The sequence below is a fragment of the Dermacentor andersoni genome, chromosome 1 (genome assembly GCF_023375885.2).
Source record: "Dermacentor andersoni chromosome 1, qqDerAnde1_hic_scaffold, whole genome shotgun sequence".
In the NCBI taxonomy this organism is placed as follows: domain Eukaryota; kingdom Metazoa; phylum Arthropoda; class Arachnida; order Ixodida; family Ixodidae; genus Dermacentor; species Dermacentor andersoni.
Genome location: NC_092814.1, coordinates 316,086,372 through 316,110,702, shown reverse-complemented (window position 1 = coordinate 316,110,702; position 24,331 = coordinate 316,086,372). Strand labels below are relative to the sequence as shown.

Here is a 24,331-nt window from a genome sequence, read left to right as displayed (position 1 = left end):
TTCCATTGTTGGTTCTCATTAAGGACCAGGAAATAGCTGCTTGCTTTGACATGTTTATGAAGCAATACATAAAATATTACAATTTCTCCATGTTTTATTTATTTTATTTTATTGTGCTATACCCCAGTCTTGTCATTCAATATTAGGTTGGCTCTAATCTATCTCATGTTACTCTAAATCAAGTGGCCTATTAATAATGTGTCATAACAATTTTCTTTTTTCGAGTGCTAACCTTCAAAATAGAGTTGCTTATTCTGAAGAATACTCATCTATGAAGATAATGTAGTTGCACATCCCATACCCACTATGTGCTTCTCTTATAGTTGGGCAAAAGAGAACAAAGATGCCGGACATGCTGGAGTGACCATTTGCGGCCAACCTTCTTAGTAGATACGCGCCATAATATAGGACGAAAGCAAGCTAGCGGTTGTCATGGGAGACTCAAGTCCCATACGTAAATTGGAAATCGCCCTCACAAAATTCAGCTGCCGCATTCTGCCATTCAATAGCTATTTACACAGGTCTGGTCGGGCGCCGTCCCCTCTATGCCACATCTACAAAGAACGTGAAAGCATTGCCTAGCACAGAACTGCCCGACACTACCCGGCAATAACGGAACCGCCAAACATACCTGCTTTAAGAAATACGCATTTTTCTGCACCATGCTGAAGCTAAGAAGAGACAGCACATGGTGAATTGCGGGATAGATCTTCAATTATTCAGTAGTGGGATTCTGCTGCGAAGGGACAAGGCAGCAGTAATTTCTGGTTCTTCTATCTCCTCCTCAATACTATGAACCACTAAACCTGCAGCTATGGGCAGGGAAAGCAAGACTGATCACAGGCGAGCAAAACTGATCACAAGCAAGCGCTGGCGGTAAAGTCAGCGCTTGACTGTGCTTGCCTGTGATTTTTTTTCTGCGACTTCGGGCTTATCCATGTTTCTGGCTGTCCTCATGGCACGTTGTTCTTCCCGTAAACTATGCGTACTGCTGCCGGCAATATGTTTCATGTCACACCATTAAAATTTCTATTGTGAATCGACATTTTTTCAACCCTTTGTGAACTAACCTGTGCGGTTGCGCTTTAATTATGAAGGACGTCAACTCACTTGGACAACTTGTCACGTTTCCAAGACGAATACCTTTCATTGGTGGCGTTTGCCCCTACACTGTCTGAACTACTCCGAGTTTGAAGGCAGTTCATCGGTTGTTCTATCGCCTTAATTACCTCCCCCGTGGCCGAGGCTCTTTCCCCTTAGCCGCGTACTTCTGTAGAAGAAACGAGGACGCTACGACAGTAAAGAATATGTTGGCCGCTCTTGTTTAAGAACACCCGTGAACCCCCGCTGATCAGGATTCCCCCATTTAAGGATACACAATTTTGCCGCTGCATGCACTGTGCAGAGCTGTTGATCAGTTCATAGTGCACGAATGACAAGCGAGACCACGAAGAATATCTGGCGTGTGACTGCATGAAAAAGATGTGATAGCGAATAGATATAGGGACAGATGTCCCTTGTATATTTACAAATCAACATACTTCTGACGCACATCGTAGGAATTTTCTTGTGTTATACATAAACAGCGGCAAAGCTTCTTCGCCATCGCTGATTCCCCATTGTCAGAGTTACCTTGCAACGTCGAGGGCGTTCTCGCATTGGCGAGTAACTGGCGTCATATTTAAGTTCTGACTACATTGCATCAACTTGCTCAACTCCTGGCCAAGTTCACTGCGTCACTATTCGCAAAGTGACGTCACGTAACTGAGCATATCCCTTTTCTTCGCGCCAATTTCTGGGAACATATCATTCGCGGCGGCAGCGCCACCGCAGAACGCACTGATACATCGAGCGCATCGAGGAAAGAGCAGTACGCTACTTAAGGCATCGAGTGCTTCTCTCCATAACAGTTTGTGCTGCAGCGTGTTCACCCATTCAGCGCTCCGCTTCGTGCTCGTGAAGTGCTCATGGAAACGGCAAGGCTCGAGAGGGGGGCGTCGCCGAGGCGTCTTCTGTGGGCGTCCATTAGCAGGGCTGCAGAACGCGTGCGTTCGCCGCCTTTTGATGATTCTGACCTCTTCAAGGAAGAGACGGAAAGCCTCCCACGTTACCTTAAGGAACTTCCAGGCTCCCTGGATCACAAGAAGGGCACTATTACGCCACTAGCGCACTCTCCAAGAGACTTCATGCGGCCGTGTCTGACGTCTGTGCCCGACGTCATCGCCGAAATGGTGACAGCGGCTCACTATAAGCTGTTGCTGGACACCCTGATGTTTCGCACATGTCAAGATGGAATCGACTACAGCAATGTGAACGCCGAGACCATCATCGGCAGCGATGGCGTTCTGTCGGCTAGCGTGAACGCAAGGTATGCTCTTATCTCAAATGCCTGTTTAGCTGTTCCTTTCGCTGTGATATTCCTGCTTAAGCGCTGGGCGTGGTCGGACTTCTTGGGACGACAGATGAAAGTTCACTAGAAAGATTTCAATGAACGGTGATAGCATGCAAGAGCGAACGGTGCGCTGCTCAATGGCTCGCTTTGCATCTTTTACAGCGGAGCTGTTAGCCTCTCGATAGTCGGCGTTTTTCGTGTCAGCGTCCGTTAGCAAAAAAAAATCTGATGGATGCCTAAGCTTCTTTACGAGTAGAACGCGACAGCATTGAAAGATCCCCGACTGCTTCTCGCGCTTCCCGGCAACTGCAGCTTATGTAACCTTAACGTTTACCGCGAAACGCTGGCGACGAACGCTGTGCACGGAGGCAAATTTTCTGGTAGAAGCGCGGCCTCTTGCATGAGCCGATCCCGGAGGTTGTGCACAGCCGCGCCAAAAAACCAAATCATTTACAGGTTGCTGATATTGTGTCGCGCTTTCAATATGTGGGTCTGAAGATTTAACGTAAAGGCATGCGCTGTCGGTGTTTCGTTTCATGACATTTGTTGTGGGCTGTCATTCCCAAAATTTAGAGAAACAACTTCGTCAAGAATGTAAGACAAGTTATGAGGAACTTTAGTGGTATAATGGTATGGCAATATAACCCGCATATTCCGCATGTCATATAACAAGGCGTGGCATATGCATATACCTAAATAGCTACGGAAATTTTCGCTCGCGGGCGAGTCCGCCGACGCCGGATTTTCTGCAAAATGAGGCCCTTGTACCGCTGTCGCGTTAAAACGTGGGCCTATCCCGTCGGCAGTGCAGGGCAGGATCACTGGTTCGTACTCCCGTAAAGCAGAGGCTTCATTAAGCTCTCGGCAAAGTGAAGCGAAAAGTGCATGCATTATATGGAATCGCGCATACCACATTACACCATTCGTTTCAGGAAAGAACAAGCCCAAAACAAGCAACCAAACCACAGAATTGATAAGACGCTCTTGCTAATGCCAAGCACGAAGCGCTCCGCGCATGCGTTTCCCTGTAAATATTACTGATGCGCAAGCTGCCGCGGCGACCGCAGCTTGCGACGTGCTGAGTGACGTCTCTATAGCCTTTCGTCCATAAGAGAACCAGCCTAGCAACTGATTTCATCGTTGTTGTAATACCGCTATGGGTACGCAACGTATAGTTACACCTGAGCAGCAGCGTGAACATGATGAGTGTTAAAGGGGAAAAAATGGCAATACGACCAGCAGTGGCCTGGTGCCGAAATTACATTTACTGCCCTTACTCTAAAACAATAACGCATTGTGCACTCCCTCAACAGTTCTAGTGGTTTTCAGCAGCTTCGCTGGCGATCCACTTTCGCAGGGCTGGGGTGGCGATTCAGATCACGTTCCTCCTCGTACTCTCGCCATCCCTTGCTATACCATTTATTGGTGCCACTAAGGTCTTCGAAGACAAAGTTATTGGTTTAGGAAGGTAACAATAACCGCATTACAGCTATGAACCTTCAAATGAAGGTAACAATATGCACCAGTCCTCAGTACGCCAGACCGTCAGTTCCCATGAAACTTTCATTTGGGTGAAAGAAAATGCTTTCCTCCCCCGTGCAGTTCCCGCTGCCTTCACGTGCAACTTCACGGGATGGAGGTGCTGCAGCGCTACTTCGTCTCCGTGGACGTTCAGATTTACGAAGAGACAAGTGGCTCGTCTGACAACGTCTGTGAGTTCGAGGGGGCGTCTCATTCCTGTTCAAAATGTAATTTTTTTTACTACGGCCCTAGAACCATTCTGGCAGGAAATTCCCTGCGGCCAACGCAAGTGTCGCGTTGTAGTGACGGTGAAGAAGGCAGCAAAACTGATTGGCGAAACTAGCGTTTTATTGGGCGAACTTCTGTCCGCAAAAGCAGGCTGCGCTCAAAGAACGATAGCGGCGAACACAGTCGGCGATCTTCGAAAATCTTAACTGCCGATCCAGCGCGTCGGCTTTTATACACGAGCCATCGAACGTTCCTGAAAAATCACTGGTGCTCGCATGTCCCCCAGAAAGTTCTACACCATTCGCGTCGCGCATACATGCCATCAGATTACGCAAGGTTCGGTGGCAACCAGACAGCGGATAGAACCATTGGTAATATTCCAGAAACTTGCGATACATGCAGGCGCGATCCGCGCTGCGCGATAGCGTTTGCTAGACGGTGAAAAGCGCTCACGCGAAAAAGATAACTAGTCCACGTGTCAATGTCCCCTCCCAGAAAGCATTGTCCCGATGTTACAAGCATAACAGGAAAGCGAAACACAAAATGACACTTCTCAAAGAAACAGTCGAAAGATAAGTCCACGTGTCAATAGCGCAAAAAAAAAAAAAAAAACACGAGGCTCATGTGACGGGGGCTGGTCCACGCCAGCATGGCTGCGAGCCGAGCGTACAAGCAGTGGTGACTTACTGAGGCACACTATTACGTCAATCTCGCAAACCCTTTGATGTGCTATGGTTGTGAGCAAGAAGCCCAGCATGGGTGAAGTGTTCCGTTAAAGCTAATAAGTATAAAAGCGCTCGCAGGACAATGCTGCTGAATGCGCAAGTGGTATAGCTTGGGCACCTCGCATGCGGCTGAGAAGCTTTTGAACGTGGCGCTCAAAAGGAGGAAGGACAAAGCAAGGCCGAGCGCGAAGAATGGATAAAGCAAGGAACGTTCCAACTTACAGGGAACTGTGGGGCAGGGCATAAGCCATAACTGCCGTCAATATGAAATATCATTTGGAGAGGTCCTATGGATTTTGTTGTCGGCCATTGCTGAAGCCGTGCCTGTAATTAGAGCATTTTGCTATAAGTGAAGTAGGCATTTTCTACTGTCGCGAACGCTTCTTCTTTTGTGTGTGTGTGTGCGTCACATGTATGAGAAAACAGTAAGTTTCTTGAAGTAACAGTATCGGTGCCTTAGGTTGAGCCACGTCCTGCTGAGAAGCACAAGGCCGACGTTTCCATTTCCGGCTCCGGTAAGAGCACCACATCCGGAATGCAGATATTCATGCGCTTCAGTGTTGCAATAGATTTTGACAAGTGAATATGTTGGAGGAAGTGAGGTTATTTTCAATTCGCTGGCTATCAACCGTAGCGAGCGCATTCATGCTTCACAAGTCAGATTGAAGCGGGAGGCATGAGTGCCACTATGGGCGCTTGAACGTAAAGCTGTTCCAAACTGTTTCTATTGCATTTCTGCAATCAGTCCTCCACGATTGCTCAAATTTTTCGGAGACACCCCACTTCACCTGTCCTCCATGCGACGTCACAAAGACCGCAAAGATTTGATATGACGTGTACACACTGATTATGCGTGATTAGGCCAAACAAAAGGAAAATATTTATTTACGTTTCTACACTTCTTTGCCATTACTCCTCCGCTATTGGTCAAAAATTTTCGGGCTGAGCACACTTCTGTCTGAAACGCGACGTCGCAAAACTGCGAAAGCTCAACACGTCAAAGTGGCGTGTGCGCATTAAAGATGCATTTGTATGCTGCATAAAACTGGTCTTGAGAGCGCAGCCCTTAACCCGCCGTGGTTGCTCAGTGGCTATGGTGTTGGGCTGCTGAGCACGAGGTCGCGGGATCGAATCCCGGCCACGGCGGCCGCATTTCGATGGGGGCGAAATCCGAAAACACCCGTGTACTTAGATTTAGGTGCACGTTAAAGAACCCCCGGTGGTTGAAATGTCCGGAGTCGCCCACTACGGCGTGCCTCATAATCAGAAAGTGGTTTTGGCACGTAAGACTCCACAATTTAAAAAAAAAAAACGCAGCCCTTAGGCTTCCGTTCCTGCGTCGGTGTCGGCAGTGTCGGCGGCGAAACCGAGCGAAGGAGCACAGCGAAAGATGAAATAGCGAACGTGGAGCGAGAGTTGAAAGACGCTAGCCGCGAACGGCGGAGACCAAGACCTCTCGGGGAGACTGGTATCATGCCGACCTGCCCAACCGTTCGATGCGAACTCGTATCTGGTCTCAACCAGACCACTCATTTAGTATTGTCTGCTTGTGTCAGCTCTCGTTCGCGCTTGTTTGGTTTGCTTGGTTTGGTTTGCTATTGTTTTGTAGTCTGGTGGTACGCGCGACACGAATTGTGTAGTACTTTCTGGAATCCACGTGGCACCAGCGATTACTTTACCCTTCGGCGAGTCTCGTATAAAAGCCCACGAGCTTGACCCGCAGGTCAAATGTTTGACGACTGCCGACTCTACATGTCTCTCAAATTCTTTGCCTCAATATATCGCGGAATGAAAACGCCTATAGAGCTGCGCTCAAATTTCACGTTAGGGAGCATCGTGATCGTCAGTGAAATTTTATTTTGGTATAGCGAGACTGACCCGTTCCGGAAAGAATAACTCACTGCCGACAGATCATTCAAACACTGGCTGCAATTTATTTGCGCATAATAAACATTTTTGTTTGCATGTATAACGTTGTCGAGCTCTTGATGCACATTTACGGCATCGCTCTGCCAACTTTTCTTCGCCGAGGATCCGTTTCTGTTCCATTTTTATCCTTGCATTGCACTCGGCCTCGATTTTCGACCAGACACCACAAGCTATAAGCAAGGAGAATCGAGCAAATCAAAGACGCCAGCACCACCCTCCCCATTCGATTATCTATACTGACACTGCACTAGCACGGCCCCACCGAAACATTTTCTACTGCTGCGATGAGAAGAGAAAAGCCGATCAAAGTAGGCAATGCTATTCGTTTTGAAAGTAAACAAAACTGGCCGCCTATAAACGAGGAGAGCGTTTCATTGGTCGGTCCAAACAACGCTGCAGGTCACCACCCGGTGCTTGCGTCGGCGGTTACGTAAACTTGAAGTCAGGAGGTTGGAATAGGTTTACATTACAGGGCCCACGTTTTACAACGTCATTTCTTAGCGTTCATGCGTTCTATACTTAAGCTAACATAGCTTACGTAAGCCACATAAATGCAATGCCCTACAGAGCACGGTGGGGGCGAAATGCAAAAACGCCGGTGGTGCCGTGCATTGGCTGCATGTTACAGAACCGCGGGGGGTCAAATTAATTCAGTCCCACACTACTGTGTGCCTCGTAATAATATGCGAGAAGAAAGGGGGTTAACCGAGGTTCCCGATTTTTATTAGTCATGCATAAGAAGCCAACAAACATTGACACCAAGGACAACATAGGGGAAATTACTTGTGCTTAATAAATGAAATAAAGAAACGATAAACTAATGCAAATTAAAGTGGATGAAAAAACAACTTGCCGCAGGTGGTAACCGAACCCACAACCTTCGCATTTCGCGTGCGATGCTCTACCAATTGAGCTACAGCGGCGCCGTTTCCCCATCCACTTTCTTGGGTATTTATGTGCCCTATAGTAGAACCCTGGGAGTGTTAGCCAGCGCCACCACTCACAGACCTTGACGGCGGACGTGGAACGTCCTTTGTGCCGCAGGCGTCACGAGAACGTGATCTTTTTGGGTGAAGGCAACTGGTCTTCGCGAAATGCGAAGGTTGTGGGTTCGGTTCCCACCTGCGGCAAGTTTTTTCATCCACATTAATTTGCATTAGTTTATCGTTTCTTTCATTTATTAAGCACAAGTAATTTCCCCTATGTTGTCCTTGGTGTCAATGTTTGTTGGCTTCGTAATAATATGGTGGTTTAGGCACGTAACACCCCCGAAATTAAATTTATTTTTAATGTTACACATTCTGGTAGGCTTTTGCTGCTGCGCATAAATTTTTTGGGTGTGGGCTGGATACGGAACGGCCACAAACGGTAATAATCTTGAAAAAATGAATAAAACGAGTCAGTTGTAAAGAACTCTTGGTGGAAGGTGTAGGATATGTGTAATGTATTCATGTCTCTCATGAGAATGAGTAGTTTTATTTTTGCCTCCTTTGTTACTAAAAGAGATCCCGAGTAATCCATGACTGCTGTGACTGTTATGATAGATGACTTGCAAATAGTGCGCACCCTCTTCTGTGCAGCAGCCAGAAATGGAAACTCTGGTTGGAAAACAAGGCATATTCCCGTTATCGCTCTCGGTTATATTAATCCTCCTTGGTGATATCTGGCCGTTTATCGGCCAGCTGGGGAGAGCTTCGTCTTTTGCGTTTCACGAGATCACGATAACGGGGCCTAGAACTCACGCTCTTCAGCACTGTAGTTGCGCATTGGCGCCAGTCTACGAAAACTTATTTTGTTTCTTCAACAATGAAGGAAAGCCCCCAATAGCTCTTTCATTTGGAAAATGCCTTTTTCAAACAAGCGCAGAATATTTTTGCAAATGGTATATTTTTCTAGATATGGTCATTCGGCAAATAGACTATACTGTTTCAGGTTTCAGTTCTCATTTTTTGATGCTTCCTCCCGGACTCGCTGATTCTTTAGTTTTCGAAGTTTCTCGCTTATTTTTGGGCCTTACTGCTGCCGTTATTATTCACCCTTATATCCACGAGTGTGGAGTGCGTTGTCTTGCTTAAAATCGGTGTCTTCACTTTCCACGCAGCGTCGTATGTAGCACTGCAGCCAAACCTGCTGGACGGTTTCAGTTGGGCCAAGTCCACACTGCACCTTGACTTGTCTGCGCATCTCAAGGAAGGGTTGCGGAGTTCGTCGGTGAGTGCTGTGGCGCGTATTATTTACACCATAAACTAATGAACAGAAAGGTGCATTTGCGATTAGACTGCACACATTTCGCAGCAAGCTTAGGAGGGCTATAAAGCTATACGGCTGTCTTAGGTCACGGAATTAGCGTGCGCAAGCCGAATCGTGCTATAGCTGACTCTGATCAAAGTTGCCGTGAAGATGCAGGGGCGTTAACAATATTAGCACTTATAATCGTAATGTGCCTTTTATTTTCATAAATCTCCTATAAGGCCACTTGCCATCAGCTGAACGATGAGCGCTTCATTGCGCGCGTGGCCATGCATACTGCGAAGTTCTTTTCTCATCTTTCAGTCCTCTTTCCCCCGTCTCATTTGCCGCGGTAGCACAGTGGCTATGGTATTGCGCTGCTGACCTAGCGGTCGCGGTTTCCATCGCGGTTTCCATCCCGGCCGCGGAGACCACCAAAACGCTCCGAGACCGTGTAGTGGGCGCACGTTAAAGAAACCGCGGGGGTCAAAGTTAATCCGAAGCCCTCCGCAATAGGGCGTCTCGTAATCACATCGTAGTTCTGGTACGTAAAAGCCAAGAATTTAATAGAACGGAAACTTCGGCGAGTTGGTCGTAATACATGTTTCGAAAAGCTCCTGTCTCGTGTTGTCCTTAGCCTATGACCTCGTCTGTTTGGCGCTGTATCTTTTCGAAGCCAAGAATTTGGTTTTTGAATTTTTCCCCTTTTTCTAGTGCGTAGTAGCCAAGGGGGCTTTATCTGGTTAGACTTGACCTTCTGGCCTCGTATCGCTTACCTCGCACCTCAAGCAGTCTGGATTGCTTCGCGCACTTGGTTACAGGTTGTGTAAAAAAGTTGTGCTCCTGTGACACACCCATTCGCGCCACTGCTGATTGGAGGCCCTACCGGGCGATGATTCAGATTTGAGTGGTGTGGATGCAGATGGGGGCAAATGTTGTGTGACCATCTAAATTGCGCGACTCTAGTAACGTCGATGGAGATGAAGTCATGTTACGGCAGTGTTGAGCACGCTTCAGGATAGTTGCTCCATGTTAGCCGCCTCTACATTGAAATTTTCGCTGAATAATCGTCTTTGCGTTGCTTCACAAGCAGACCTGCTGTAAGTTGTCCGTACCTTTCTCCGCCGGATTTCTTCGGCGCGGCAGGTGACTGGCTAGCTGCGCTGCGCAACGAATGCTGGATGACTGAGCAACGCGACATCGTTGCCATTCTTTCGGCGCCGACTAGTTGCATTCAAATGGCCTCCAGTTCGCTGAAACGCATTTATATGTAGCGCTTCCCCGTTGGCATCACGAAGCTTGTGAACGTACGAGTATACCCCGTCAAAACGTGTGCTTTTTGGGTGCTTTTCTTTTCTTTCTTCTTCTCCGCCCTTAAACTGGCTCTCTTAACTATACTACACGCAGAGACAAAGCAACAGCGCGCGCATGCGATCCCATAGATGAGATGAATATATATATATAGAGAAAACTATCAGTCATAGCTCTCGTAGTATAGCCCTCTGGGCCGTTTCCTTTTTTTTTTTTTCGGAAGTAGTCCTATTAGGATTATTATAATTACACGAAGGTATTTCGCCCTCATCAGCAGCAGTCCTTGGTATATTTATTCTGGCGGCTAGCTTCCCACGCTATGCGTGCCGCCATCGCACCTGGTTAAGCTTTTCCTAGACGCTAGAGTTATGCTTTGTCCGCGCAACCTTGAGCGATCGGAAAGCGCGTTTCCCCCTCTTGGCCGGCGGAGAAGGGAGGCTTCGTTCCGGCCGCGAAGCTCTCCACATCTCTGTAAGGTGCCTTGCGGATGTCTCGTGCTGACGATGCCCTCTCGGTGAGCGCATATTTCCCCCCCTCATCTTTTAAGAGGTTCAATACATACAAGCATCTGTCTCGAAAACCAGATTTTTTTTTTTTTTTTTCAAGGGAATTTTCCACGTCTCAGTAATTTCTCTCGTCGTATTCGAGTGCAGATTGCCGTGTTAGTTTGTTAACGAAGCTTTCCCTCAAGTCTAAATATTTTAAGGCAGTTTGTCGTGTGCGTATCATGGCCACGCACGCTTATATCGCCTTCCGTTTCTCTACCACGGTTGCGCTTTAAAACCACGGCGCTGTAATTTTGCTTCAGAGACTTTCCTTCCCTCCCTTCTTCTCCGCCCTTAAACTGGCTCTCTTAACTACTACACACAGAACAAAGCAACAGCGCGCGCATTAGATCCCATAGATGAGATTAATATTTACAATTAGTATTATGGTTATAATTATATTCGAGTGCTGATTGCTGTGCTATCGTTTGTTACCGAAGCTTTCCCTCAAGTCTAAATATTTTAAGGCAGTTTGTCGTGTGCGTATCATGGCTACGCACGCTTATATCGCATTCAGTTTCTCTACCACGGGTGCGCTTTAAAACCACGGCGCTGCAGTTTTTGCTTTTCTTTTCTTTCTTCTTCTCCGCCCTTAAACTGGCTCTCTTAACTATACTACACGCAGAGACAAAGCAACAGCGCGCGCATGCGATCCCATAGATGAGATGAATATATATATATAGAAAACTATCAGTCATAGCTCTCGTAGTATAGCCCTCTGGGCCGTTTCCTTTTTTTTTTCGAAAGTAGTCCTATTAGGATTATTATAATTACACGAAGGTATTTCGCCCTCATCAGCAGCAGTCCTTGGTATAGTTATTCTGACGGCTAGCTTCCCACGCTATGCGTGCCGCCATCGCACCTGGTTAAGCTTTTCCTAGACGCTAGAGTTATGCTTTGTCCGCGCAACCTTGAGCGATCGGAAAGCGCGTTTCCCCCTCTTGGCCGGCGGAGAAGGGAGGCTTCGTTCCGGCCGCGAAGCTCTCCACATCTCTGTAAGGTGCCTTGCGGATGTCTCGTGCTGACGATGCCCTCTCGGTGAGCGCATATTTCCCCCCCCTCATCTTTTAAGAGGTTCAATACATACAAGCATCTGTCTCGCAAACCAGATTTTTTTTTTTTTTTTTTTCAAGGGAATTTTCCACGTCTCAGTAATTTCTCTCGTCGTATTCGAGTGCCGATTGCCGTGTTATAGTTTGTTAACGAAGCTTTCCCTCAAGTCTAAATATTTTAAGGCAGTTTTCCTAGCCTCTAAAGCTGCTGGAGTTCGCTCTTCTTCTCGAGCGGCCATTTTCCTAGAAAGTATGCCTTCCAACTACTCGGACAAAACCGACTATCGCGGACAACATGAGTCTCTTTCCACGTAAGTGTGAGGCTCGGAGCAGGAGCTGTGGCGCTTGAAAGTAGCCTGGGGCCTGACGAACCAACCGACTGAGCTATCTTTCCGGGCAACATCGAAGGGTCACGAGTTCAAATCACCTGTTATGTTCCTTTTTTTTTTCGCCCCTTTTTCTTTCTTTTTTTTTCTTTCTTTTAATGTCTTTTCCTTTATTTTATCACTGTACGGGAACCCTCCTAAAAAAAAAGAAAAAAAAAGAGAAAGATATATATCTTCAAATATGTATGGCCTCACACTCACATGTCCAGGTCATAAATACCAGGATTTCTGAAGTGAAGGCGCTAAAAAGACGGAGGACAAAGAAGAAACACACACACACAGGGCGTGTTTTCTGCCCCGTTCAAGCTCTCTAAGCTCTGTCGAATGACCAACCCTTATTCCCGCAAGGCACCGGCCTGTGCTACTAAACACGATAACAAATACGTAGAATGTCAGGCAGGAGTTGTTTATGAGATTCCTTTAGATTGTGGTAAAAAGTACGTGGGCCAAACAGAGCAGTGCCTGAATGACAGGCTGAGGCAACACAATAACAAAGTGAACAATGGGAGGGAGGGCCACTTGGCAATTCATTGTAGAAATTGCAGATGTAAGCCAGACTTCCACGCCTGCGCTGTGGTCGCCAGAAGCCGTGACAAATGGGTTAGATTAATAATTGAGGCCAAAAGAATGATTGAAGCAGCTGATAACTGCGTAAGTGTTGCATCCATATCACTGTCACGCAAAGAACTGTTCTACCTAAACGCGAATGCGCCCTGAGAAACTGTGATTATGCTCCTAGTATAAATCAGTGGCGTTTTTTTCTGAGGCGCCCTGTGTGTGTGTGTTTCTTCTTTGTCCTCCGTCATTTTAGCGCCTTCACTTCAGAAATCATGCTTAACCAACACGCCCAACTATCCATCCTAACGTCATAAATACCAGGTTCTCTAGCCGAGTGCCATCCATGCGGTATAACCGAGCTCAGATTGGTCCACCTTGACTGACCAAATAGGGCACCACTGTAGGTTAAATGAGGCGTAAAACTCCTGCGGGACCCGCCGTGGTTGCTCAGTGGTTATGGTGTTAGACTGCTGAGCACGAGGTCGCGGGATCGGACCCCGACCACGGCGGCCGCATTTCGATGGGGGCGAAATGCGAGAACACCCGTGTACTTAGAATTAGGTGCACGTTAAAGAACCCCAGGTGGTCGAAATTTTCGGAGTCCTCCACTACGGCGTGCATAATCAGAAAGTGGTTTTGTCACGTACAACCCCATAAATTAATTTTTAATTTAACTCCTACGGGGACGGTAGAGTATCCGTCTCCAGTGCAAGAGGACCGTGATTCAAATCCCGGTGCCGCGCTATTCTCCACCGGAAAATACAAAAAAAAAACCGTGTGTTGAGAAAATTGCACAAACAGGCCTGGAGTGCGGCCTGATCCCGGTGACCAGAACCGGTAACGCACTCTTTCACCAGAGCAGGATTGGCCACCCTGGTGCAGTACTTGGCCACAACCTCCTATATAAATACAACAATCGAACCCCGGCCCTCAGTCCCCAGCAGCCGCGAAGCAACTGATCACGGCGGCGGTCAGATCTGTGACGCTGCAGAGGGTGCTAAGAATACCTGGGTCCGGACAGGCCGCCATTGGAATCTGAACCTGGCAACGTTTAACGTTAGAACGCTATCTAGTGAGGCGAGTCTAGAAGTGTTATTGGAGGAATTAGAGGGCAGTAAATGGGATATAATAGGGCTCAGTGAGGTTAGGAGGACAAAAGAAGCATATACAGTGCTAAAAAGCGGGCATGTACTGTGTTACCGGGGCTTAGCGGAGAGACAACTAGGAGTCGGATTCCTGATTAATAAGGAAATAGCTGGTAACATACAGAAATTCTATAGCATTAACGAGAGGGTGGCATGTCTTGTTGTGAAACTTAATAAGAGGTACAAAATGAAGGTTGTACAGGTCTACGCTCCTACATCTAGTCATGATGACCAGGAAGTCGAAAGCTTTTATGAAGACGTAGAATCGGCGATGAGTAAAGTCAAAACAAAATACACTATACTGATGGGCGACTTCAATGCCAGGGTAGGCAAGAAGCAGGCTGGAGACAAGTCAGTGGGGGAATATGGCATAGGCTCTAGGAATAGCAGAGGAGAATTATTAGTAGAGTTTGCAGAACAGAATAATATGCGGATAATGAATACCTTTTTCCGCAAGCGGGTTAGCCGAAAGTTGACGTGGAGGAGCCCGAATGGTGAGACTAGAAATGAAATAGACTTCATACTCTGCGCGAACCCTGGCATCATTCAAGATGTAGACGTGCTCGGCAAGGTACGCTGCAGTGACCACAGGATGGTAAGAACTCGAATTAGCCTAGACTTGAGGAGGGAACGAAAGAAACTGGTACACAAGAAGCCAATCAATGAGTTAGCGGTAAGAGGGAAACTAGAGGAATTCCGGATCAAACTACAGAACAGGTATTCGGCTTTAACTCAGGAAGAGGACCTTAGTGTTGAAGCAATGAACGACAACCTCATGGGCATCATTAAAGAGTGCGCAATAGAAGTCGGTGGTAACGCCGTTAGACAGGAAACCAGTAAGCTATCGCAGGAGACGAAAGATCTGATCAAGAAACGCCAATGTATGAAAGCCTCTAATCCTACAGCTAGAATAGAACTGGCAGAACTTTCTAAGTTAATCAACAAGCGTAAGACAGCGGACATCAGGGACTATAATATGGATAGAATTGAACAGGCTCTCAGGAACGGAGGAAGCCTAAAAACAGTGAAGAAGAAACTAGGAATAGGCAAGAATCAGATGTGTGCGTTAAGAGACAAAGCCGGCAATATCGTTACTAATATGGATGAGATAGTTCAAGTGGCTGAGGAGTTCTATAGAGATTTATACAGTACCAGTGGCACCCACGACGATAGTGGAAGAGAGAATAGCCTAGAGGAATTCGAAATCCCACAGGTAACGCCAGAAGTAAAGAAAGCCTTAGGAGCTATGCAAAGGGGAAAGGCAGCTGGGGAGGATCAGGTAACAGCAGATTTGTTGAAGGATGGTGGTCAGATTGTTCTAGAGAAACTGGCCACCCTGTATACGCAATGCCTCATAACCTCGAGCGTACCGGAATCTTGGAAGAACGCTAACATAATCCTAATCCATAAGAAAGGGGACGCCAAAGACTTGAAAAATTATAGACCGATCAGCTTACTATCCGTTGCCTACAAAGTATTTACTAAGGTAACCGCAAATAGAATCAGGAACACCTTAGACTTCTGTCAACCAAAGGACCAGGCAGGATTCCGTAAAGGCTACTCAACAATAGACCATATTCACACTATCAATCAAGTGATAGAGAAATGTGCAGAATATAACCAACCCTTATATATAGCTTTCATTGATTACGAGAAAGCGTTTGATTCAGTCGAAACCTCAGCAGTCATGGAGGCATTACGGAATCAGGGTGTAGATGAGCCATATGTAAAAATACTGGAAGATATCTATAGCGGCTCCACAGCCACCGTAGTCCTCCACAAAGAAAGCAACAAAATCCCTATAAAGAAAGGCGTCAGACAGGGAGATACGATATCTCCAATGCTATTCACAGCATGTTTACAGGAGGTATTCAGAGGCCTGGAGTGGGAAGAATTGGGGATAAAAGTTGATGGAGAATACCTTAGCAACTTGCGATTCGCTGATGATATTGCCTTGCTTAGTAACTCAGGAGACCAATTGCAATGCATGCTCACTGACCTGGAGAGGCAAAGCAGAAGGGTGGGTCTGAAAATTAATCTGCAGAAAACTAAAGTACTGTTTAACAGTCTCGGAAGAGAACAGCAGTTTACGATAGGTAGCGAAACACTGGAAGTGATAAGGGAATACATCTACTTAGGGCAGGTAGTGACCACGGATCCGGATCATGAGACTGAAATAACCAGAAGAATAAGAATGGGTTGGGGTGCGTTTGGCAGGCATTCTCAAATCATGAACAGTAGGTTGCCACTATCCCTCAAAAGGAAAGTGTACAACAGCTGTGTGTTACCAGTACTCACATATGGGGCAGAAACCTGGAGGCTTACGAAAAGGGTTCTGCTGAAATTGAGGACGACGCAACGAGCTATGGAAAGAAGAATGATGGGTGTAACGCTAAGGGATAAGAAAAGAGCAGATTGGGTGAGGCAACAAACGCGGGTAAACGACATCTTAGTTGAAATCAAGAAAAAGAAATGGGCATGGGCCGGACATGTAATGAGGAGGGAAGATAACCGATGGTCACTAAGAGCCACGGACTGGATTCCAAGGGAAGGGAAGCGTAGCAGGGGGCGGCAGAAAGTTAGGTGGGCAGATGACATTAAGACGTTTGCAGGGACAACATGGCCACAATTAGTACATGACCGGGGTAGTTGGAGAAGTATGGGAGAGGCCTTTGCCCTGCAGTGGGCGTAACTAGGCTGATGATGATGATGATCAACTCAGGGTGGTACTATCACTCGTGGGTACAATTTGCTTGATAATTGAATAAAGGCGTATGAAATTTGCGCATCTCTTGCCATTCCCGGCATATCTGGTTGATTTATTCGTGTTAATGTTGTTGGACATGAGCGCAAGTGGATCCGAGCAGCCTAGGGTGCCACTTTGTTAGCGATTAGCTAATCCCGTCTGGTAGCTAGCAGCGTTCTACCGTCGTTATGAGATTAACTCGCATTACAGTAGTGATCTCATTGCCATTCTTAGTCGGTGTGAGTATACATTTAGGTGACAAAATATGTGCTTTATAGAGCGCCGTTCCCTTACATCGTTATCAGCGATGCAGTAAAAAAACAAGCACGACTTATCAACCAAGACCGCCGTACCTGATGTCAGTCGTAACAGTGCGATTATCTCCCTCATTTTTTTTTTTCGTTTTTTTTTTTTTTTTGCGGATAAATGCAGTGGAGTGTCGGTTCGACATGCGAATAAAGATGTAGAGCACAATTAGAGCTAGCGCAGCCAAACCAAGGGCTCGGGACACCAACAACTACTGTCGTCTAGCAGCCGTAAGTGCTGACAGCTGTGGTCTAAGTCCTGCATTTGGGCAAATTATCACAGTGGGCATCCTTTAGGAACGTCCGGAAGAAAAATTCCGCCGCCTGAGCTCTCGATCCCAGATGCGCCATACTGTATTCCGTGGACGAAAACGCGTCCAAATTTAAAGATTGGGAGTCGACGGTAACAGTCAGAATTCCGAGGCAATTTTAGTCGGACGATTTGCGGTTTAGTTAGTGTCACTTTAAAATGCTGGGGCATCTACAATGTCCGAAGACTTTACTGTCAAGCCGTATTAACCGCGTCTGGACACAGCCCAAAATTACAAAATTGCCATTATCGTAACATAGACGTGACGCAATCAATGGCAAAACTAAAGATCCGAGCCTGCAGGAGAGTCGCTGCGATTGATCGGGTGGTGGCCGAGCGTTTTCATCGAAGGGAGATGAAACTCGTAGATAAGATTAAACGCTAGCCCAGATTAAATTCCAGTAGGCGTTTTTCTTCTTCGCCTCGACCACGCACTCAGATACAGAGAAGCGCCGACTCCGGCATTGGCGAACGCACTTGCTCTGCATTCTTGACAATGTAGCGAATTCTCTCACCCTCAGCGTGTGCAGCATGCCGCCGTGCTATCTGCCTCAGCTGCTCTCCCTCTTCACAACAAACCTTCGCAGTTGTTTTCCTGTGGCGCAAATGGCACAAGGACGTAGAAGAAACACACACACACCGTGCTATTTGCGCTACAGGAAAAAACTGCAAAATGTTACGCCAACAAGCCTAAGTATCTACACTGACAGACCTTCGGTAGTGATTCTCCCATTGTGCTCTCATCCAGTCTGCTGGCCCAGATTTAATGCGTCGTGCGCCGAAAAAATCTTATACCAGCCAGTTTGAGAAGTAGCTGTTACGCGGCCACGTAGTTGGCAAGAACCACGCTGCGTGTCAATGTCTGATCACAAAAAAAACACGCTGTGCATTGTTCCGTTGTTCGATAAGTGTTGCAAACATAAAACGATTGCTTTCATTTGTTTCTGTATGAAATACTGCATGTAATCGGTTAGTGAAAAAGTAATTGAATTGCGTGTGTTGCCCAGTTTCCGAAGTAATTAAGTTACAAAATTACTAACGAACGTAATTGATCATAAGTAAATCTAATTCGTCACGTACAAGCCTGATTACTAGATTATTCTTATATTACTGTTATGAAAAAAGTAGCCGTCACTGTTGGGTGACTACATATTTCACAATTATTTATTTCAATAAAAGAATAGGGTGGATATGGGAGCCTTAATAATCAAATTTGTGCCAATTGGGGTTGCGCTCGGTGGTTGCCGCAGGTATAGAACGTTTGCAGCTAAGGGGTTTCCGTAGATGAACTTTACGGTAGCAAATTGGGTGTTTGTCCTTCGGTTCACCACCCCGCTTTCAGAATCTCATTTCTCTCCAGCCAAAAATTTAGTGGGTATTGGGAAGAACATGCTACGAAATTTTCAGTCTTCAGGCGCGTGAGGAGCGCCGTTCTATATTGCTAAGCTGGCGTGAGGGGCCTTAAAACACTCTTTCGAGCAGTTAATTAAATTTTAGAATCGCGACGGTACGAAAATTGTAGCAAATTTCTACATAAATCTTTGCGCACATGTGCAGGAGACCTCGCAGCTTCGAATTGACTATAAAAAAAAGTAGCTCAGTTGCAGTGTTAATATGAGGGCGTTATTTGTAAGTGGTTGCGCTTTCGAGAGCACCTGCTCAACAGCTGTAGCTCTTACCGTATGTAGACCCGGTGAAGTGGGTGAACGAGGACGGTGAGAAAGTTTTACAGGAACTGGAGAAACTTCAACTGGAAACGTTATCGTGCAGGTAACCCCTGTCTTCTACTGCACATTAATTTGAGTCTCAAATAGTCAGTTGCGCAAGGTTACCATAGTGTTATATTAAATATGCTAGAATAAGTGGTACTACATACATGTTTATCTTTCTTTTAAACCCCTACCTGTTTTCTTTGTAGCTTCGTGCTACATTCCGGTAGAAGACAATTTTTCCTTTCATACGCTACATCTCAGCATTGCCTGATTTTGTCTTTTACAGAACTTCCTTTTCCGGATCATGTGGTTTCCGAAGGTGGCGATTTTTTTTTCTGCGAATTATGTCCATGCGTCCTATATCCGCATGACAGCATTTCTACCTTTGCAGAAGGATATGGAGGCATTGCTTCAGTTTAATAAAGAACTGATCTAAGCGCTACGCATTCGATGATGCGCCATTGCTAAACGCATGTTTAAAAACACCAGTGGCAAAGTTATTCCTAAATATTCTTCTGAAGGATAGATTGTGCTGTGTACGTCACGTTGAAAATGTTATGCCTTCTTAATATTGTCCGTAATCCAGTAGCAATACTCCTTTTTCGTTTGGTCGTTCGGGCAGAGGTGATGCATTTCTGCACACTTCAATTAAACTAAAATCTATATTTCTGTCCTTGTAGGTTTCTTACTTAATCCGTTCTGTATGGGTTACTTAAGTATGCCTAAGCCGTATTTTAAAGGGGGCGAAATGGAAAAAGAACGCTCGTGTACCTGGATTTTGGGGCGCATTAGAGAGCCCCAGGTGTTCAAAATTTATCCCGAGTCTCATCACTTGGTGTGCCTTGTAATGACAACGTGATCCTGGCGCGCAAAACTCCGCCATTTATGTTTTACGTACGTGTCAAATGTTACGTAAAGATTAGGTAATCAATCCAAACTTTCAAACGCTCTTGTCTTTGGCAGCCCTAGGGTGTTTTCAGTTTAATCCCTTCCCTCAGTGGGCGCATACCGAGATGTGCTTCTGGTAATCTCCTCGGGCATTTCCCACTTTTTCTCTTCGTCGGTTTTTCTTTACGCTATGCTTACGTTTACCTTTTTTATCCATTGCTTTTGAGGAAATTTATAGGTGTGGGTCATTCATCGTTGCTTATTATTCGCTTCTCTAGTTCTGTGTTCGTGCTGCTCCCACACGCGCCGACATCCGCTACCAGCTGACGGTGCGCATACTCAAACTGTCGGAGGACTGCTGGCCTGTCGGCGCGAAGCCTGTGTTGATTCACCTCAAAGAGGGCTTCGTTCACGAACTACTTTCGTACAGCCACCAGGTGAGACCATAGTTGAGACATAAGCCTCCCACCTTTGTTTCGGCGGGAATGCCCCGCCGTGGTTGCTCAGTGGCTATGGTGTTGGGCTGCTGAGCACGAGGTCGCGGGATCGAATCCCGGCCACGGCGGCCGCATTTCGATGGGGGGCGAGATGCGAAAACACCCGTGTACTTAGATTTAGGTGCACGTTAAAGAATCCCAGGTGGTCGAAATTTCCGGAGTCCTCCACTACGGCGTGCCTCATAATCAGAAAGTGGTTTTGGCACGTAAAACCCCATAATTTCGGCGGGAATGCACCGAGAGCGACCTTGCATAATGGTAATACAGATACACGAGCTTGAATTCGTACCAGTGTATGGTTACTCCCGCCAGAGAAATACATCGGTTATGTTATGCTTCTCTTGGCATCGGTGACACGGCAGTCCTCTCATAAACTGAACGCGGAAAAAAGTAGCTTACATTTCGGTTTATTCCCTTCCGGGACTTGTATTATCCAGTTGAACTTACCGCGAATTCTAACGCGACAGCTAGTTCACAGCCTAAGAATAATTTCGAGCACTGCGTTAGGGACAGTTGCAGTGACAGACACGTGTCGCTGTCTTTCCGTGCTTCTCACGAGTGTGCGTTCCCTAAGGCGTGGTGAGCAACGAAAGTACGTGATCTAAAGTGAGGAAGCAGCTAAAGTCCATGTATAAAAGGTATCGCTCCACTTCATCCTTGGCACCGTTACGGCTCCATTGCCTGTAAGAGCTAACGTTAACGGCGCCGACATACTCGGCGAGGGAAACGGCTGCTAATTGAGAGTGGGACGTTGCAAGCAGTCAAACGGGCTGCGCGGATCACGTGAAGAGAAGCGTCTCCCCAAAGATGTTACTGATCGAAGCTGCAAACACAACTGAAATTTCATAGAAATGTCCGCGCCTTTCTTAAAGAAGCTCCTCGGCCCGCCCTCTAAATAACTTCACGCGTAGAGCGCTTCCGCGTCGCGAGCGTTGACCCTGCAATGAGGAGCAGCGCGAACGACTCTGGGACTTCCACGAGAAGCAAGGGGCACAAAACCGCCTCTGCAAGTGCGCCGCCTTGAGAGAGAAAAAAGTAGACGGAAAGAAAACAGCAATTCCAACTACTTGATTTCTACGCAGAAGCTGCGGCCGCAGATTGTGTAGCAATCGCTAGAGCCAAAATTGTCGCAAATAGGTTTGTATGTGTCTGGCATATGCATTACCTATGGAAGAATAGCACCCGCAGCGGTTGCCGAGTGGGTATGGCGTTGCGCTGCTGAGCTCTAGGTCGCTAGTGGTCACATTTCGACCCGGGTGGTCACATTTTGATGAGGTAGGAATGCAGAAAACGCTCGTGTACTTATATATTTAATGCTCGTTAAAAAAAACCAGGCTGCCAAAATTAACCCGTGGCTCTGGCACGCAGAACGCCAGAATTTAATTAATGATAGGCACGTTCGCGTACTGCCGTGACTAAGACACCTTCCCAGTGTCAGAATTATTGATCGAGTAAATAGCTACTTCCTTAATTTCGTCTTTTTGAGGCAGTGCAATGACGAATATAGGTGGAAGTCGCGGAATATGACAAAGTTATGTTGGTCGACCTTCCTTTGCAGACATTGAACCACCCAGTAGTGTTTCCTTGTGGAATGCAGGACGTCGCATCTCTGGGCGATCGCACACCGGTCACTCTCGCTTCGTTGGGACCCTACAGGTTGGTGAAATTACTATCACACTTTAGGAAATGATGCTTCTATTTTTTTAAATCAGGTTTCTTTCTTAGCTGATACTATAGTTTGCTGCAAAACATCAGGGCACTAGTGTCCAATATCGTGGCGCGTGTTGAAATGGGCCAATTTATTCTTTAGTGAAACAGAAGTGAGTAGCCTAATGGCCCTTGAGAAGATATTGATATGTAAACACAACAGTAAATAACGACCACCATTAATTGCATTACCACGGCATTTTAAATTTCTAAGGAAACGGCAACGATATGGCGAATATAGGTTAGCTTGAAAACAGTTATTTCCTGTGCCATAAAGCATTTTACCTCCTCTTATATGGCGCAATGATAGAAAGCGTTCTTTCACGTTTCATTAATTCACTAGTCTTGCCATCCATTCGCTTGTCTAAAACAGTGGTCACGTACTGCGTTGCGGAGATAAGAATTGAGGAACCGCGGACGAACAAGGGATGCGCCAGTCTGGACGTAGCGTTTCGAAAGGGGATTTGCTTTCGTCAGAAGCAAGTCTTGGCCCTGATAAGCACAAAGTCTTCTCAGGAACACTGGCTCGAGGCTGAGATTTCCCATGTTCGCCCGCCATTAATCAATGTCTCGTAGAGGGAAAAAAACTCTCCTTGCTTGTTGCAGCATCCCCTCCCCGACGACGCCGTTTCACGACAGCTGTCCGTGGCAGGAAGGGTTCGACGCACGGGGCACGTGTGGACAGGATTTGTTCCAACGTGAAATCCTAGAACCAGTTGCGGTGCAGGGCAGTTACCAAGAAAAAGCGCAGTTTCCTCTTTTTCATACCGTTATTGGGAACGGCTTCACGTCTGAAGTCTCCTACTGCGACGACGATTTCACTGTGGACAGGGGCCAGGCGACCTTTTTCCGAGACCTGGACAGTGAGGCCTTGCTGCGCCAAATCCATCTGAGCCAGCGCCGTCCTCCGACCACGCCGCCTCCGGGGAGCCGCTGGCAGCAGCATCGGCGTTGTCCCTGCGACGAGAGGCATCAGGCGGTGCGGTTCGGCGTCGGTACCTGCAAGGAAGATCTTTTCCAGGGGCACATTTCTAGGCCATCGGCTGAGCCGAGGTTTTTTTAACATTGTTTTATGCAACCTTTATTTATTTGTAAATTTCTTTACCAACATTTTGTTAATGTAATTATTTCCTCTGGTTTGTAACGATATGTTTTTATTGTCTGACCTTGCGGCGTTGTGTTCGCGATAAACGCATTGTAGTGGCGTTTGTACTGTCGATGTCAAATGAAACGCTGGCGCATGGCCGAAGGTAGTTTTATCCGCCTTCTGTAGTGATATTCGCTGTTTGTCTGCGGGGCCGCGCGCTCAAGAGGGTGGCAATTGCTTATTTCTTTGAGGGTCCTTCTCTCGTTTTGTCGCTAAAGCGACACGCCATAAAATGTTCCCAACTGCCTATACTGGTGCAGTAGCACATTGTTTGCAGCCAGTGCAGTTTCGGTGAGAGCGCTTGGCATCGAAGAAAAGACACCACGATATGTTTATTCGATTCCTGCAGCCAAACAGAATATGCACGGCTGTCTGATGGTCACTGGTAGAAGGCGCACTCTACCTCCGGCCATGCGCTTCAGTTTTCCCTTTTAGTTTCAAGTCGATACGAGTGTCTCTTGCTCTTTACATTCTAAGTTGACTTTGTTTGATCGCATTCACTAGTCGATCTTAACTTAGAGCTTCTTGCGTTTCCTTCTTTATGAGTTTATCTGAAATAAAATAACCGTGTTATTGTTTTACCGTTTATCAAAAAGTGCTATGCACAAACGTTCATAGCTGGCTGATATTGGCCGGCACCACGGTATTGTGTAAGCTCTACCCGCTGCTGCCTGTTTCCGACGTAAGGAATGCTTTTCGGCACTGCAATTCCGGAAATGGAAGATACTACAAAAATCAAGACGGGGCCCTGAACATGTGATTTACCCCGTAGCAGCTCTCTGCCTATAGACAAATCGAGAGCGCACGCGTCAGAACCGAACGTCGATATTTGCTGTGCGGTCAAAACGAAGCTCGGAGCAATGCTAAGCGAAGCTGGACAGGAATGTCCGCAAAATTTTCTAGCGTTAGACAGCAAAGACTTATTTACGTTTGGAATTGTTTCAATGGTTTGCTTCAGTGCACTAATAGTCTGAAGGCGGAGCAGAACAGTCTTTTTC

At 46.7% G+C, this 24,331-nt stretch overlaps 1 protein-coding gene across 1 annotated transcript; it reads left to right on the top strand.

The window, feature by feature from the left end:
* Positions 1 to 1,500: 1,500 nt before the first annotated feature.
* On the top strand, positions 1,501 to 23,911 carry LOC126548250 (uncharacterized). The gene is made up of 6 exons (XM_055063401.2): positions 1,501 to 2,368; positions 3,995 to 4,104; positions 8,897 to 9,006; positions 20,261 to 20,419; positions 22,038 to 22,135; positions 22,793 to 23,911. Exons 1-6 carry the CDS (start codon positions 1,968 to 1,970, stop codon positions 23,247 to 23,249), a joined length of 1,335 nt encoding a protein of 444 aa, XP_054919376.1. The 5' UTR covers positions 1,501 to 1,967; the 3' UTR covers positions 23,250 to 23,911.
* The last annotated feature ends 420 nt before the right edge of the window (positions 23,912 to 24,331 follow it).

Excerpts from the sequence above, each read along its gene's own strand:
- LOC126548250 (XM_055063401.2), top strand. The coding sequence starts at position 1,968 with ATGGAAACGGCAAGGCTCGAGAGGGGGGCGTCGCCGAGGCGTCTTCTG. Across the intron at positions 2,369-3,994 it reads TCGGCTAGCGTGAACGCAAG|TTCCCGCTGCCTTCACGTGC; the intron begins GTATGCTCTTAT and ends TCCCCCGTGCAG. Across the intron at positions 9,007-20,260 it reads AAGGGTTGCGGAGTTCGTCG|TTCTGTGTTCGTGCTGCTCC; the intron begins GTGAGTGCTGTG and ends TCGCTTCTCTAG.